This window comes from Lynx rufus, unplaced genomic scaffold, assembly GCF_022079265.1.
Source record: "Lynx rufus isolate CCGP_SWC_20201006 ecotype Redwood Valley unplaced genomic scaffold, mLynRuf1.p SCAF_11, whole genome shotgun sequence".
NCBI classification, from domain to species: domain Eukaryota; kingdom Metazoa; phylum Chordata; class Mammalia; order Carnivora; family Felidae; genus Lynx; species Lynx rufus.
The window spans coordinates 31,617,083-31,633,524 of NW_025814825.1; the positions used below are offsets into that span (position 1 = coordinate 31,617,083).

General features: G+C 40.9%; 1 protein-coding gene across 3 annotated transcripts in view; it reads right to left on the reverse strand.

Moving 5' to 3' along the window:
• Positions 1-3,599: 3,599 nt before the first annotated feature.
• The window catches only part of PANK1 (pantothenate kinase 1), a 102,060-nt gene continuing 89,217 nt past the window's right edge, over positions 3,600-16,442 (reverse strand). For all 3 annotated transcript variants that reach the window (XM_047073153.1, XM_047073152.1, XM_047073151.1), the window contains 4 exons: positions 14,568-14,744; positions 13,931-14,054; positions 9,570-9,695; positions 3,600-5,074 (listed from right to left, as the gene is read on the reverse strand). In XM_047073153.1, the coding sequence (XP_046929109.1) occupies positions 5,015-5,074; positions 9,570-9,695; positions 13,931-14,054; positions 14,568-14,744 (487 nt within the window). In that variant the 3' untranslated portion in view covers positions 3,600-5,014. The remainder of the gene's footprint in view (positions 5,075-9,569; positions 9,696-13,930; positions 14,055-14,567; positions 14,745-16,442) is intronic.

A 16,442-nucleotide genomic window follows, 5' to 3' on the forward strand; every position in this document is an offset into this window, starting at 1 on the left:
AACCTTTGAAAGTGTACCATAAAAGGCACTACATAAATGGTTACACTATGGCATTGCCAATATAACACTTTTGAAAAATGAAACAAATAAGTGAGGTCATTGCGGGAGTAAGTGCTTGTGGATTGGTTAAAAAATAATCCAGTCTCAATATCATAAGTAGATGCAAAAAAGTGCCGTGTGTCAGACTTGGCGCGCTCTGGAAACCACTAAATGACCCTGATAATGACAAAGGCATTGACAATAAAGATTCAAGTGAACAGCTCAAATAATACTGTTTCATGAAATGAGGGAGGAGTGAAAACGGTGCATTACTAAATGAATATTATCTCATGTAACATAATGATTTTGAACTCGTATGGGAACCAAATTGATTATTCTAAGTAAAATAAAAGGAAAATGAATTAACTTCCAAACTGTTTCCCAAACACATCTCCCATTTTTGTTGTGGAGGTGGTAGTGAATGACAGCAAGATAAACCTAATGGTCGTTCCTCAAGAGCTGAGGCCATCGTTTCATATTTGTATCTTATGCCCATCTTACAAAGGAAGTCCCTTGCCTCCCTCTCCGCCATATCACCCTGTTTCTTGTCTTCACAGCCTGATCACTAAATGCTATTTTCCTGTTTATTTGTCGGTTCATGTGCTGAAAGTCCACCTACCTCATGAGAATGTAAGCCCGATGAAAGGAGGGGCCTTGCTGTCTTACTCCCACTGAACGCATCCCGGAACTTACCCAATGCCTCCCAGATCATAGGCATTATTAAATTAATTATGTCAAAACTAATTCAAACTAATTAAATTTGTCAAAACTAAATAGATGGAGTGAATAACGAGCACCTGGTAGACCCAGTAGAATATGGGCATTAGTTCAATTTTCCTCACAAATTTGGGGTCGTCTTCTGATCATTGGGAGCAAAAGAGCCTTCTCGCCAAACAGTTCTCACAAGTTATGGAGTTAATGGTGATCACTGGTGTTGAAATCTTCCTAATCACTAAATGGAATCATAGCAGGGTTGTAGCTATTAGCAGCCTTTGCCCTGTGGGAAATTTCTCAAGAGCTTATATAACCCTCTTAGTTACAGAGAAACGTGGTCCACTAAGCAGCTATTGCATGAGGTCCGACACAACAGAGGAACTGAAGCAAACATGAGAATAAAATGGTGCTCTATATTCAAAAGCATAATTGGTTTACTCCTTTACCTCAGTCGCACATTTTGCTCTGTTACCACTTTGAAGTCAGATTAATTCTAGTTTCACTTGACTTGAAACCCTTTGATGGCTCGGCCCTGACTACAGAAAACACTAGAATCTTTAGCATGCAATACAACTCTTTCCATAATCTGGCTGATTTCCTCTCTCCTGCTATCTGGTTTCTCTGGCACTACCCAGGCTCTAGCTGAAGCAAACAGCTTCTAGTTCCCTGAAAGACCCAACTGTTTCTTCTCTCAATGCTTCTCTCACCCTGCTCTCTCCGCTTGGGAAGCCCTGCTCTCCCCCCTCCCCGCTCTGGCCCACTCAAGTGGTCTGTACTCACTGGTTGGGACTCTATGAAAACTTCTTGAGCCCCCTCCTCTAGGAGAAGTGACCAGTTCCTCCTTCGGATGCAGCCCTCTCCCCTCCCGTACAGACCTCATATTGGGCCTGGCCCACACCTACTCCTGAAATTGCATTTCCTGTCGCTCTTCCCATTGTTTACACACACTGGAATCCTTGCAGCTCGTCAAAACCTCCATTCTCATTTGCCAGGAGTAAACAATGTTCTCCCAGGGATTCACACGGTGTGTTCCCGACTTCATCTGACTCCACTCAAACATCACCTTGGAGGAGAGGTTGTCTTTGACCACTCTACCAACGATGTTTTTCCCCTTCCGCTTTCTAAATGGAACTACCCCCTCTCTCACCCTTTACCTCACCTCATTTTCTCTTTGTAGTACTGATCTACCATTATTTAGTGATTATCTATCTGTCTGTCTTCCTTCTGGAATGTAAGCTCTGGGAGGGTAGGTTTTTGTTTTGTTCTCTGTTGTAAATATTGTGAATGACACCCGTGACACTTTTTGACACAAATTGGTCTGAGACTTATCTCCCTTGCAGAACAGCAGGAGTTATAGCCAATTCCTGTTGGTTTCCTCAGCTCCTTCCTGGCGCAAAGTAGCTTCTTATTCCCTGTATGACTGGATGAGGTCAAGCACAAATTACCTGAAATAACAGTTCCCACGAAGGGGACTCTGGATCTGTGTATGCTACCTAAGCTGAAGAATACACCTATATTTCCACAATTCCTTTATCTAAAACTCCTGGCACCAGATGTTTTTCAAAATTCAGAATTGTTCGCTACTTAACATCCCTAGTAGGGTCTGGGGTGGTACCCTGTAATCAAACATATCAGTAGCTTTGCAACAAAACATGAGGAGTCCTACAGAGTGTGATGAATAATCCTGAAGTCAGCTTTGTCTGTCAAGTGAGTTATCAAGATACATTTTAAGAGTTTGGAATTTTGGAATTGCGGACACAGGGCTATGGACATGTACTAGCATAGGAAGATCTGTATCTCTGTGCTACAGTGGGCTCCCCACATTCTAGAAGATTAGATACCACTGATATCACATGTTCGTTTAGGACATCTGTTTTTCTCTTCCCAGTACAGCTAACATGTCCTATGTGCCAGCCTTTGTGCTAAGCTCTTTAGATATGGAGGTAAAAACTGTATGCCCCATTTTATGAACAAGGAAACCAGGGTTTAGAGAGAGGGTTTAGTGGCTTACCCACACAGCTAACCAATGGCCAAGCTAGATCCACACTGAAGCTGTCTCACAGTCAAAAGCCATGCTCCGGAACACCTGACCGTCCTGAATTCATACAGTTCAAGATAAAAATTCCTTAGTCTTGTCAAGTTTCTTTTCAATGTTGAGCCAAAGGAAAGTGTCTATGATTCAAGTGAATATAAAAATCCTTGAGCTACAAGTTTCTCATTATAAAAAAAAAGGCTGGCTGGCTATATGTAGCCTACATTTATCGATATTTGTATAATGGAATAATTGATTTCCTCAGCTAAACTAATGTTTTACACATTTGCAGTGAAAGATCAAGTGATTCCAGATAATTAAAAAATTATATAATTATACTAACTTGCCCTGATTTCTTCTGCAGAACCATAATCCAAGGTCTGCTATTCCCTGACAGAGGAGTGTAGGATTGATTGAGGAGAGTAATCAAAAAAAAGGCACTAATGTAGCTAATATGTACATTTTTACATTTATCTTTTTCAAGAACATCTTAGTTGCTTGAATTTTTTAAAGCCAGGTGGAAGTTGATAAGATGTATTTGTGATGACCAAATGTTGAAATTTGGGGGGAGGGGGAACTACCAAAGATAGTAATGATATTCTGGCAATGAATCAGTTGTATAAGAACAATAAAGCTATTTTAAAAAAATCCCTGCTTAGAGCTACAAGCTTCAACTGAAGACACCCTTATGTGAAAGCCTCAAATTATGAGATGAAGAGTAGCTAAAATACAACACACACTCATTTTATGGCACAAAAGCAGATAATATGAACATGAAGATTAAGAAATGAAAATAACATATACACTAAACACATCACAACAGAAACAGGCTTTATTTCAACCAGACAAGTGAATACTTCAGTTAACATCGAGTTCTCCAAGACGTGAAGATATGGCAATTAAAGATGGTGCTCAGGAGGCAGAGAAGGAAAGATTCACCACGGAGTAATCATAGTGCCTGCAAAGATCCCTTTCAACAATATGCTCAGTTCAAAAGATTAATCAGTTCTAAGTCATTAGACCTCATGCGTTTCAATATTTGTACAAGACTCTCATTTGAAAGTTACCCATCGGTGCCAATGACATCTTTCAGAAAAGAAAAAAAAATATGTATAGATAGATCAGTACCATGATTTTTTTAATATTAGAAACTGAGATTGAAATGCAGTTTTCAGTTTGAAATACTTAAATCAAAAAAGTATTATTTAAGATGGCTTGTTACAAAGCTCCTATGTACATACGTGTACAAAACAAATAGGTGTGATTACCTGACACGTCAACCCATGACTTCTCCCCCATCTCCCAATGTGAACGGTTAATCTACTGGGAGACTTCACCCGGGAAGTTCCAATGTCCTGCATAAGGATTTGCTGCCACTCATATGGTGGGTATGAATGAGGACAGTTCATCAGAGAACACAATTTAATATAACCTAACGTAAAGTAAATCCAACAAAACACTATATATTCATTGTATATCATTTTCAACTTTTGCCTGACTCATAAAATTCATGAACGCTTTCGATCTCGTGCTTCACTCTTAGTGAGCTGATCAGCCCCTTCATTGGTACAAACAATTACATTAAAGAAAGGTATTGGAGAGGAGAGGGAGTCATCTGACGACAGAAACAGGGGGAAGGACTCTCTTTCTCCATAAGACATTCAAACAGAAAAAAACAAGACAAAAAAAAAAGGTAAAGAAACAAACAAACAAAATAGTGTTCACAGTAAAGCATGCCAGATTTGTAGTTTCATTTGAAACCAACAGCAAATCATGAAACGTCATGATGAATATAAGTAAAGGTAAGATCTCCTAGAGTAATTACTAAATGAAGTTAAAATTACCACACTGATCAGTAAACCCCAGAAGAAAAATAAACAGCACTTACACCTCGGGTCCTTCTTAAACCTCATACAACTTTTCAAGGTTAATGCATAAAATTCATAGGTTTGGCCTCTCTGCACAAATTGTGTGTGTGTGTGTGTGTGTGTGTGTGTGTGTGTTTTAAAAATACAGTATACAGAAAAAACTCTTGTATTCCCCATTTTGAATCATAAGCTCAAAACCCAAGAGTAAAAGATCAGCTAGAAGGATTTTAAATTATTTACAAATCCAGCAGGTTCATCTGCCATAATGGCTTGGCTTCCGTCCCATAGCGACATCTACCTTCTCCAGCGACAGTTCTCAGGTCTCTGTTCTCACAGAAGGCTCTTCTATCCACTGTCATCACTACTGGTCATCAGTCATCTTGAACAGTTCCAGCAGTGCCCCAACAGCTCCAAAATAACCCTACAAAAGCAATGGGGAAACTTGTGCATGGTTATCTCTAAACAGCCAGATACCTCCTGTTTTTCATAATTCTGGGAATGCTGCCCCCTAATGTTGTAGATAAGAAAAACTTCAAACCTGAACCCTGCCATGCACAGTAGAACAATAATAATAATATTTAGAAGATATACCTGGTTTTCTTTCTTTTTTTTTTTTTTTTAATTTTTTTTTTCAACGTTTATTTATTTTTGGGACAGAGAGAGACAAAGCATGAACGGGGGAGGGGCAGAGAGAGAGGGAGACACAGAATCGGAAACAGGCTCCAGGCTCTGAGCCATCAGCCCAGAGCCTGACGCGGGGCTCGAACTCAAGGACCGCGAGATAGTGACCTGGTTGAAGTCGGACGCTTAACCGACTGCGCCACCCAGGCGCCCCTCTTTCTTTTTTTTAATGTTTATTTATTTTTGAGAGAGAGAGACAGAGTGCGAGTGGGGGAGGGACAGAGAAAGAGAGGGAGACACTGAATCCGAAGCAGGCTCCAGGTTCCGAGCCGTCTGCACAGAGCCTGATGCGGGGCTTGAACTCACAAGACTTGGGATCATTACCTGAGCCGAAGTCAGACGCTTAACTGACTGAGCCACCCAGACGCCCTGTATACCTGGTTTTCTATATTCAATAAATTAGCTGATGTCAATAAAGTGCTTAGGAAAATGTCTGGCACTTCGTGTGTACTACATGAGTGCTGGAATTGTTAGTGTTACAATTATAAGTGTTAGTGTTTTAATTCTTGCCATGGCGAAATTCATTATTATTACCCGATGAGAAATGGAAGGTAATAAAGTAAATTTCCCTTTCAGCGTCATACGCTTGTGCCAGGGCTCAACCCCAAGCCTGTCTGACTTCAAGGTTGTGTCTCACAGGAGAGAACGCTAAGCTTCCCTCATAGATCTCGGAATGGCATCTAAATCAGCCCGAGATTCACTTTGCTCACCCGGAAAATAAAAGCCCATATTTTTGTGAAAATGAGAGGAAATGAAAAATAAAAATTTTGAGAGAACTTGGTTTCCAAAAGGTAGAAGGCTCCACTCGTGTTGCTGACTCAACGGTCACCAGTGGAAATGGGAGGCAACGTGCCAGGGGTAAATACTACATGGTAGGATCCCCGCTTCTGCTACCACCAGCTAACATTTCTCGAGGTTTCATAATGTGCTAAAAATTGTTCTTAAAAAAATTTTTTTTAGTGTTTATTTATTTTTGAGGGAGACAGAGCACGAATGGGGGAGGGGCAGAGAGAGAGGGAGACACAGAATCCAAGCAGGCTCCAGGCTCTGAGCTGTCCTGTCAGCACAGGGCCGATGCAGGGCTCGAACTCACAAACGGCGAGATTGTGACCTGAGTCGAAGTCAGACACTTAACTGAACCACCCAGGCGTCCCCAAAATTGTTCTTCTAAAAAAAGTTTTAAAAAATGTTTATTTATTTTTGAGAGAGACAGAGAGAGAGAGTACGAGTGGGGGAGGGACAGAGAGAGAGGGAAACAAAGAATCCCAAGCAGGCTCCACACTGTCAGCGCAAATTGCAACATGGGGCTGGAACCAACCAATAGTGAGATCATGACCTGAGCTAAAATTGGACGTTCAACTGACTAAGCCACCCAGGCACTCCTACGCTAAAAATTGTTCTAAGCACTTTACATGAATTTACTCATTCAATCTTCACAATAACTTTATGAGATAAATATTATTATCATCCCACTTTAGGAAGACTCACACAAAGATGGAGACGTACAGTTATTGTCTAAGTTCTCCTAGTCAGTTAAGATGCTGTGCTCTTAACTGCTCAGCTGACTACTTCTCAATCCTACTAGTGGAATGAATGAGAAGGAGTGAATGAGGACCCCTGAGGCAGGGCAGGAAAATCACCCCACCAGCACCTCCCAAAAGTTCTCTCTCCACAGTGTCCTCCAGGAAGGCCTGCGTAAGCCAGAGTGAATTTAAGAACGCAGAGAATTTTCTGAGAGATATTTACAAGGGACTATAAAAACGCCCCATTTTCATTGGCCATAAAGACTAAGTTACGATATGTGCATAACAAAGCAAAGCCGTAGTCCACAGAGGCCTAGGATTGTACAAACTAATACAGGTGACTACATTTTCACCTACAGAAATGACTTTCCCCAAAATGATGGATCTCACTCCCTATTTTACCACCAACTAACACCCATGTGCCTTGTAGATGGCTTTTAATTCCTGATGGCTTGCAGGGTTTGTTTTCTGCCTTAGTTGAAGAGAATCTGGACTTAGGGTTGCCAGATAAAATACAGATAAATGCCAGATAAAATAACTGTGTCCTGTGTTTTTAATCACTAAATATGGCAACTCTAGCTGAACTAGAACAGTGGTTTTCTTTTTTCATTTTAATTGCCTTTTTAAAGCTGAGGTGCTTTCTTCTTTTTCAAACAAAACCTTAGGTGGAAACGATAAACAAGCAGATCAAAAGGGAGCTGCTCTGGTTGGAGGGGGAGGGGGGTAAAAGTTCTCGGACTCTATTCCTCCAAAGTTCTATCACTCCATGCTATATATAGGTCGGCCGAAAAAACAAAAAACAAAAAAACCGGCTTTCTTTAGTATTAAGTTCTATCACTAAGCCTTAAGTCTTTCCTAGTTAAATTCTTACTGTTTTAGCTGCTTTAAGAAAACAAAATATGGGCTTAGAAAACTGTAAGTAACTTATAAATGCATCAGCGACTTTTCAAATAAATAATTCAGTTTGGAGATGAGAAAAATGCCACAGTACTTACTCATTACAAGTTTGCAATATTGGTTCTCTCAAAGTTTTTTCTGCTACAATATACCCCAGGGATTAGGTACCTCCTGTGATAAACTGTCGCTCTCTATAATACTGATTTTATTTTATTTTTAAGTTTATTTATTTCGAGACAGAGCGAGCACAAACAGGGGAGGGGCAGAGAGAAGGAGAGACAGAATCCCAAGCAGGCTCCATGCCATCTGCCATCAATGCAGAGCCTGATGCGGGTCTCAAAATCGTGAACTGTGAGATCACGACCTGAGCAGAGATCAAGATCAAGAGTTGGACACTTAACCGACTGCGCCACCCAGGCGCCCCTTAAAGTACTGATTTTAAAGGTGGTGGTGGAGGAAGTGGGCAAAAGAGAGGGAGGTCCCTCGCTTACTGTTAGAAACCTCTGATGTATAGAATTATAGAAACTCCATATAAGGGACTCTCTGAAATTAACTGATCTCCGCTTCCTATGCAAACAGGTTGCTAACGCCTAGGGACACCAGCCTCTCTGGGCCACCAGGCTGCCCTGAGCAGCCCTGGCACTTCCGTTCCTGCCAGCAGAGTTGTCTGCTTGCCAAGAGTCAGCTGTGTTTATCCTCAGATTTGCTTAGGACACTTTTATTGTTAATGTCGTAATCTAATTTAGTTATGTATCATCTAAACCAATAAAAAGAGTACAAAATAAATGGACACTTCTATGAAAATCCAGTTAAATTCTCAAAAAAATTTTTTTTAGTGTTTATTTTTGAGAGAGAGACAGAGAGAGAGACAGAGTGTGAGCAGGGGAGGGGCAGAGAGGGAGGGAGACACAGAAGGTGAGGCAGGCTCCGGGCTCCCAGCTGTCAGCACAGAGTCCAACGTGGGGCTTGAACCCATGAACCGTGAGATCGTGACTGAGCTGAAGTTGGATGCTTAACCAACTGAGCCACCCAGGAACCCCCAGTTAAATTCTTGAAAAAGACTGAAAAAAGGAGTCACAAACCTCTCTATGTAGGTGGATATGAAATATGAAAGGTTGAGGAGAAAATTTAGGATTATGCAAACAAATTGCTTCATAAGTATCTTTAATTTCTTAATCCATTTTAAAGACACAGATCAGACATCAAAGAAGCTATATAATACTTGCAGATTATGAAAAAAAGGATAACAGCAGGGGCGCCTGGGTGGCTCAGTCGGTTAAGCCTCCGACTTCAGCCCAGATCATGATCTCATGGTTCATGGGTTCGAGCCTCCAATTGGGCTCTGCGCTGCCAGTGCAGAGCCTGCTTGGGATTCTCTCTCTCTTTCTTTCTCAAAATAAAGAAATAAACTTTAAAAAAACCAGAAAGCAAACAGCAGAGTTCCAATCAGCAGAAATCCATGCTCCAGTTCCAATCCATGCTCAAAATAAACCTTGGTCCTACACTGAAAAATTTGTGAGTGAATGAACATTTATACATTTTATATTAAAATGGTTAAAGTAGAGAGATATTTTTTAATGATTACCCATTTTACCTGATTTTTAAAATTATTACTAACCAACTACAAGTCCTGATTGTTGGAGAAGAAAGCTTCCATTTTATATATAGTTCTTCTTTATCCTTTGTCTAAGTGCAAAGTTTAAATGGCAAGTCTTTCTATTTGCCCAATTTTAAAACGGAGGGACTCACTCGAAAGTTAGACAACACCCAATACACTCCACGCAGGATGACTAAGTCCATGTAGACTTGACCTACCTCGTGTTCCAAAAACAGAGCTTTTAGCTGTCCTTTGGACCAAAAATCCATTGCATATGCTAGCAGTTTCATGGAGATCATATTGATTCTGAGAAAATTCCCAACAAACACAACTCTGTCAATATTCTGGAAAAAAAATTAAAGGAAAACAATGAAATGATAGTATAAAAGCAGCATGTAGCAAAGACCCAGTGTTCCATACTCCATGTGCTCCCAGGACCTTCAACAGTGAATTTTTTTAAGTGAAATTATTTCACCATTTCCGAGAGGAAGTTGAACAAACGTCATAGCGCATTCCACAAGGATGAGAGGGTGAGATTCTGGTTGGGCGAGGCAGAGACCTCTATTGGGCTTGTTTGCAGGTATTATGTTAGATTGACTTAGGTCTGACATGAAATTCAGCTACCAACACACACATATAAAATTGTAATTGGAGTCTAATTCAGCTAAATTTGCTTATGCATTCCTCCAATCCCTCAAATTCCAGCTATAAATTATTATTATAACCAATTCATAAATAAAACAGCAATGGTATTATTATTCATCCAACAGGTTTGCCCCATTTGCTCTGTACCAAACACCAGGAATACAAAAAGAAACAACTCCCAGTCTCTACCCTTAGGATGTATGGTGGACTATCCTGTTTGGTCAGCATGTGGGTTAAAATATGGAAAAGAAAAATATGCTTGTAGCTTTGGTGACATGGATGTGGATTTGCATTCTGCACACACACTTAACACTGAGCTCAGCCTGTCTACCATGCAGAAGCTGGTCACTACCACTCATTCACAGAGTCAGTTGCTATGGTCACTTATGTCAAATGGAAGAGAGTCTTGGAAGCTGACATTATTTTCTGTTCAGTCTATCAGGAATAATCAGGATCTAGGAACATGGCCTCTTAACCGTCTCCAGTTTTGACAGGGTAAGTTGATGAGCCCATTAATTACGGTGAAAATTTTCCATGGGTGGACAGGTGGGAGGTGGTTTTAATAAGCTTCCGCAAATAACAATGGTAGCTACAAACTGCTCAGACTGAGATGCGACAAGAAACACTCAAAGTAAGAAACTCAGATTAAAGAAGAATTTAATGAAATTTAGGAGTTCTGCCTTTTCACCTAAAACAAGGAAGTCCAACTGGGACTTGACCAAAGCCCCAGTCCTGCATTATGCTGGTAATGAGCCAGAAGGAACAGAATGACAATAAAAGCTGATGGACAGTCCTCATTTCAAATAAATTCCAAGTGAGTCAAAGATACGACTATGAAAAAAAAAAAAAAAAGAAAGAAAGAAAGACTAGAGAAAATCTCAGGAAATTAGTTAAAAAAAATAATGTTGACGAGGCACCTGGATGGCTCAGTTGGTTAAGCATCTGACTCTTGATTTCTACTCAGGTCATGATCTCACGGTTGGTGAGACTGAGTGAGCCTCGAGTTGGGCCTGCGCTGACAGCACAGAGCCTGCTTGGGACTCTCCCTCTCCCTCTTCCCCTCCCCCACTCAGGTGCATGCTGGCTCTCTTGCTCTCTCTCCCTCCCTCCCTCAAAATAAGTAAGTAAACATTTATAAAAAATAAAAATAACATTGCAGTAGGAAAGATATAACACTCACATGTATTCTCATGTAAAAAAGCAAGAGGCCATATTCCCAAAAGTGCATATTGAAGTATATGAGGTAGGCTGATATAACGTCTGGTATTTGCTTTTAAATATTTTAGCAAAACAGAGAGGAGGAACAAAAGGAGGAGAGAGGAGCAGAGGGAGGAGGAAGAAGAAAACAGATAAGGTGTGTGTGGCAAAGTCTTGATAACTGTTGAGTCTGGTTAATAGATATAAGGAGGTTCTTTATACCATTCGACTCCTTTACGTAGGCTTACCAATTTTCATAATAAAAAGTTGATGAACAATCAAAGCAAAACATACAATAATATGTAAAGGGTGAATTGTATGAGGTGAGATTATATCTCAATAAAAGTGTTGTTACAAAAAAAGAATGTTTTAGAGTTTGCTGCCTTTGGAAGGAAATGTTTCTCCTTTATTGCATACAAGATAGAATAAAACCCCAGAAGTGGAGAACAATGGCTACCTCTAGTGAGGCTAACATTTCCAGATGGAAATGGAAATTTCCAGGTGAAAATACTTACTTCCTCATATACCCTTTCGGTGTCTTTAGAACTCTGTGTCATGTGCTTTTTTTTTGCTGCTTTTGGAAGGAAATGTTTCTCCTTTATTGCATACAAGATAGAATAAAACCCCAAAAGTAGAGAACAATGGCTACCTCTAGTAAGGCTAACATTTCCAGATGGAAATGGAAATTTCCAGGTAGAAATACTTACTCACTTCCTCATATACCCTTTCGGTGTCTTTAGAACTCTGTGTCATGTGCTTTTTTTTTTTTTTTTTTAATGTTTATTTTTGAGAGAGAGAGAGAGCATGCGTGCGCACGGGTGCATGAGCAAGGGAGGGGCAGAAAGAGAGGAGACAGAGGATCCAAAGCGGCCTCCGTGCTGACAGCAGAAAGCCTGATGGGGGGCTTGAACTCACGAACTATGGGATCATGACCTGAGCCCAAGTCTGACGCTGGGTCCGAGGCACCCAGGCGCCCCATGTGTTTGTATTTTCTATCCAATAATATGAATAAAAAGTTTGATGTTGATGGAGAAGCATTTTACAGGATTCCAATAATCACAGCAAAATATTTTAGAATCTGTAAACGTGGTGCCCCTCTATGAAGTAGCCGAGTTCAAGGGCTCTCCACTCTGTGACTCCAGCACGCTAAGCAATGACTGAAGAGCTCACACTATGGCTCTGACAGGAAACCCTGCTGCCACTTTGTGGTGTGCCCACAGGGAGCCTGCACTGGCAGGTCACCGGCTAATAAAGCCCTTGCCCAAGGTCACCGGGTGGGTGATTCCTCTCATCGGCCATACTTAAAAAAAAAAAACCCACCATTTTTGCTACACTCCCACAATAAATGGTAGGAAATTGAGATCAAGAGTGAAAAATAAAACCAGTCGACCTCCCCCTAAAGTGATTATGATTTCTGTAAAAAGACCTGCTGGCTCACTCAAAGTGCATGGAAAGCAGGGGAAAGGGCATTTATGACCCTGTGGGGCAGGGACATTGCCATCCAGCTGACCTTTGTGAGTATGTGAGGACAGCCCACTACACACATATTGGTCAGGCTTTGTTTGGCTACCTGGAAAAAACTCCCTTTAAAGGTTAAGGTCAAAAAATAAATCCTCTGTTAAAATGAGTCCCATGACTGCAGTGGACTTTGAAAGGCACATGGCTGGAATACATTCTTTCTTTCCACTTCAGCCTTGCATTTAAACTCCTGGCCTTTCATTTAAACTCCATCTCAGACAGGGACTTAAAAAAGTTGTGACCCTGAGCCACAGACCAGTGGCATATTCTATTCAAAGTTGTAACCCCAGAGCTCAAAGGCCGGGCTGGCACCACCCGTCATAAAGATCACCTCTTACCGTGTTTAAAACCCCACTGTTCAACTAGGAGGGGACAGGGGCTGGTTTCTGCAGTACCTGTAATGTTCTATTTCTTGATCTGAGTGGTGGTTATACAGGTGTGTGAAAATTCAAGCTGTACACTTAGGATTTGACTGTCTTCTGTATGTATTTCTATTAAAATTATATTTTTAAGAACTCTATCACGGATGCAACTGTGATTCGTTAATATAACTTCTATTACCCGTTGCGTGTTACATGTTCCTGACCCCTTTCTTGTCTTCCTAACACAACTCAGTGGGAGCCATGCTACTTTACAGGTCTCGTCTTTCAGAAAAGAGTTCTATTTTCCTGCAGGAATTCTGCAGTGTTTCAAACCATGTTACCAAAACTTTGTCTGTCACCAGCCCCACCCCTTTTTGTGCCTGGGGCTCTGGCTGGCCTCGGCTGTAGCAAGCTCTCTATGCTTTGATAGCCCTGTACAATGCTGCTTGAACTCCATGCCACAAGGCAACACTGTAAAGAAGCTGAAAGCAGAGAGAATATCAACTATTGCAAGTGGAACACTTTACCTGCAGTTATTTGCAAGGATGCACAGTCTTTCCCTCACATTTCAGTAGGTACGTGGTAATAATGATGGTCAGAGAGGCTATGGTACGTGTGGTAAATTTTACCTGGTTTCCATGATTAGATGGCTTACCATTTATTATCCAGTGCCTCTTAAAAATAAGACACATGCTCCTTTCCATTTCCCAAAACACACCCCTCATGTTCTACAAGATGTGATTAGGACAAAGGGCAGGCTTCCCAAGGATCTACAATTTTGTCAGGGTCAACAGTTTTGCACTGCTAAAGATGATGTGTATGAATGACACAAGTCTTTCTCTGGGTTAAGGCCTTACCTCATTCAACGCACACATCCGAGCAATGGAGCCAATGTTGTTGGTGATGGTGACCAGTGTGGCTCGGGCGAGGTCTTCCTTGCTGATGGAATCTCGCTTTTCCTTACTCATCATGTTGCCAAAGCTATGTTGGAAATATTATCGAGAGTGTTCAAAATCATCCTCAGGCAGGTCCCACGCTTTCACCAAAGTACTGTGGAAAGCCTTATGAATAACTGTTCAAATTCAAATGACCTGATTTGGCTACCATGGTTTACAAGCAGACAGGATTACGATATGAATGGTTGGCTGCCCTTTTTTTTTTTTTTTTTTTTTAAATAGGGGCAAAGTAGCATGACTATTAATGGGAAAAAATTTTTTTTTAATGCTCTCTAGATATATTGACAAGAATGGAACAGGGGAAACTGTTGCAGTTTTCCAGAACCTTCTTTCAAAGCTGCCCTATTTTAAGCACAAGCATCAAAGGCTAAACATCTCAGTGCTTTATAAAGGGTGGGAGATCAAGTCTGAGCTCCAATAACCATAGATACTTGCACCAGGCTGGTGGGTTGACATTTTTAAAAATAACTAAGTGAATGGCCAGGGTGGAGAGGTTGCCTTGTTTAAACACTATGGCTCCTAGCTACTTCGTCTCTACCTTGATGCTACAGCGGATCCTTGAAGGCCAAATCGTTCATAGTCTCCTCCGTAAATGTCCTTCACCAGCTTATCAACATTGGTGCTGTCGCCTTTAGCTGCCATTTCCAGAGCTTCTTCAAAGGTCTCACAACCAGTCAGCAAGCAACATAGGCCTAGGAATGTTCCACCTCCAAGACTGAAGGAACAATAAGGTTTATTTTTAAATTTTACTTTAAGATATGCCCATCCGAGTCCCCAACTACAACAAGGTCACTAATATGGGTTAATAAAAACAGAAGAAAAACAAAGGGGCACTTGAATTTTGTGGAGGGTGCAAAATAGCTTTAGGGTAGATTGGATTAAAAAAAAAAAAAGGGCAGAGGCTAAAAAGAAACACCAAGGAAAACTTGCCCCTGAATTGAAGAATAAAACCAGAGAAAGACTTTCACTGATTTCCGTTGTGAGACCTTCAGCTAGCCACTAACCTAAGAATCTCACTGAGTCTTCTCACCTATAAAATGGGGCGAATCAGGATCTCTCTTATGTAAGTGGTCTGAAAGCAGCAAATAACCAGAGAAATGACTGCTATGAAAAAAAAGTGTAGCTTCATACAAATACTTGGAAAAAGAAAACTTGTGTACACGAAGTTCACAAGTGCAGAGCCAGACTGACCTAGGATTGTGAGGAACAGCCTGCCCAGAAGCTGTTATCTTTTACCTTGACCTCTAGCAGACATAATCTCATTGAACCTTCTTAGAAATTTCTAAACGGAAACCACTGATGGCTCACATACTGGATTTTTTTCTGGTAGACTCTGGAAAAGGTTAATATTTTACTTACTACCCAGTAGTCAAAAATTGTAACAAAAGTCATAAAACAGTTTCAACGCTGAGCTATGTTTTAAAAGCTTTCAGTCGTTTTGCGGAAAAGTCTTCTAAAATAGTCTCTTTAGACAAAATTAGAAACTAATTATGGTAGTTGAGAATGAATTTAGTTGCGTCTTAATGTCAAAGTTACATGACAGAAAGAGAAGCAGGCTTGGAGTGGAGCTATCACCAGTGACCTCCGGGCAGGGAAAGAGGCACTGACCCTGGCCTGGGTTTCACTCTACCACGTAGACGAGCAAATGCAGAAGAGTCAATTGCTTATGTCAGTTTTGTCCTCGAGCTCCACGAGCTGCTAGCCCTGGGAAGCCCATGTGTGTTTGGGTACTGGCTTTTTAATTCTAAGAGAAAATTCAAGTGGAGGTGAAGGTTATTTTAAATTTAAATTTGAAGCAAGAAACTCTAGGGGAAACTCTATTTTCTGTCAATAACTGTCGACAAGAAGGTGCCAGATTATAGACAGGCACACAGTTCTTTAAGTTGTATCTAAAACGAAACTGTATGTGATATTTCTTAAATAGTGATTCTTACAAAAATACATACTTGATTGAAACTATAGCTCCTTGTGGAAAATTATGTAGCTAGACACCACCAGAGGCAGCTACCCACACTGAAGGTACAGTAGCAGGAGGAAATAAAGATCTCATGGACATCCCTGCCTTGGCAAGTCCGTCACAGTAGACATTTGGATTTCCTCTAAGAAAACTTATTTACATTTAACACGGTGTGGCACACACCTTGTCGGTTTCAGTCTGCCCTCCAAAGCTAGTATATTTTAGTGGGGACAATTTTTGGTTTGCGTGCCATCTGGATTTGTCTCTGTATGTTTTTAAGTCATTTCTCATGCTTCTAGCTGCTTTCATCCATGCTAACAACCTTTCTTTGAACATCAGGTATTCCTGTCAATCAAGGCAGTCAACAACCTACTCTCAATCTAGGCAACTGGAGACATTGGCGGACTTAGAAAGAAGGCAATTCGTCAACTGATGTGTTGGTATGAGTGGACACGG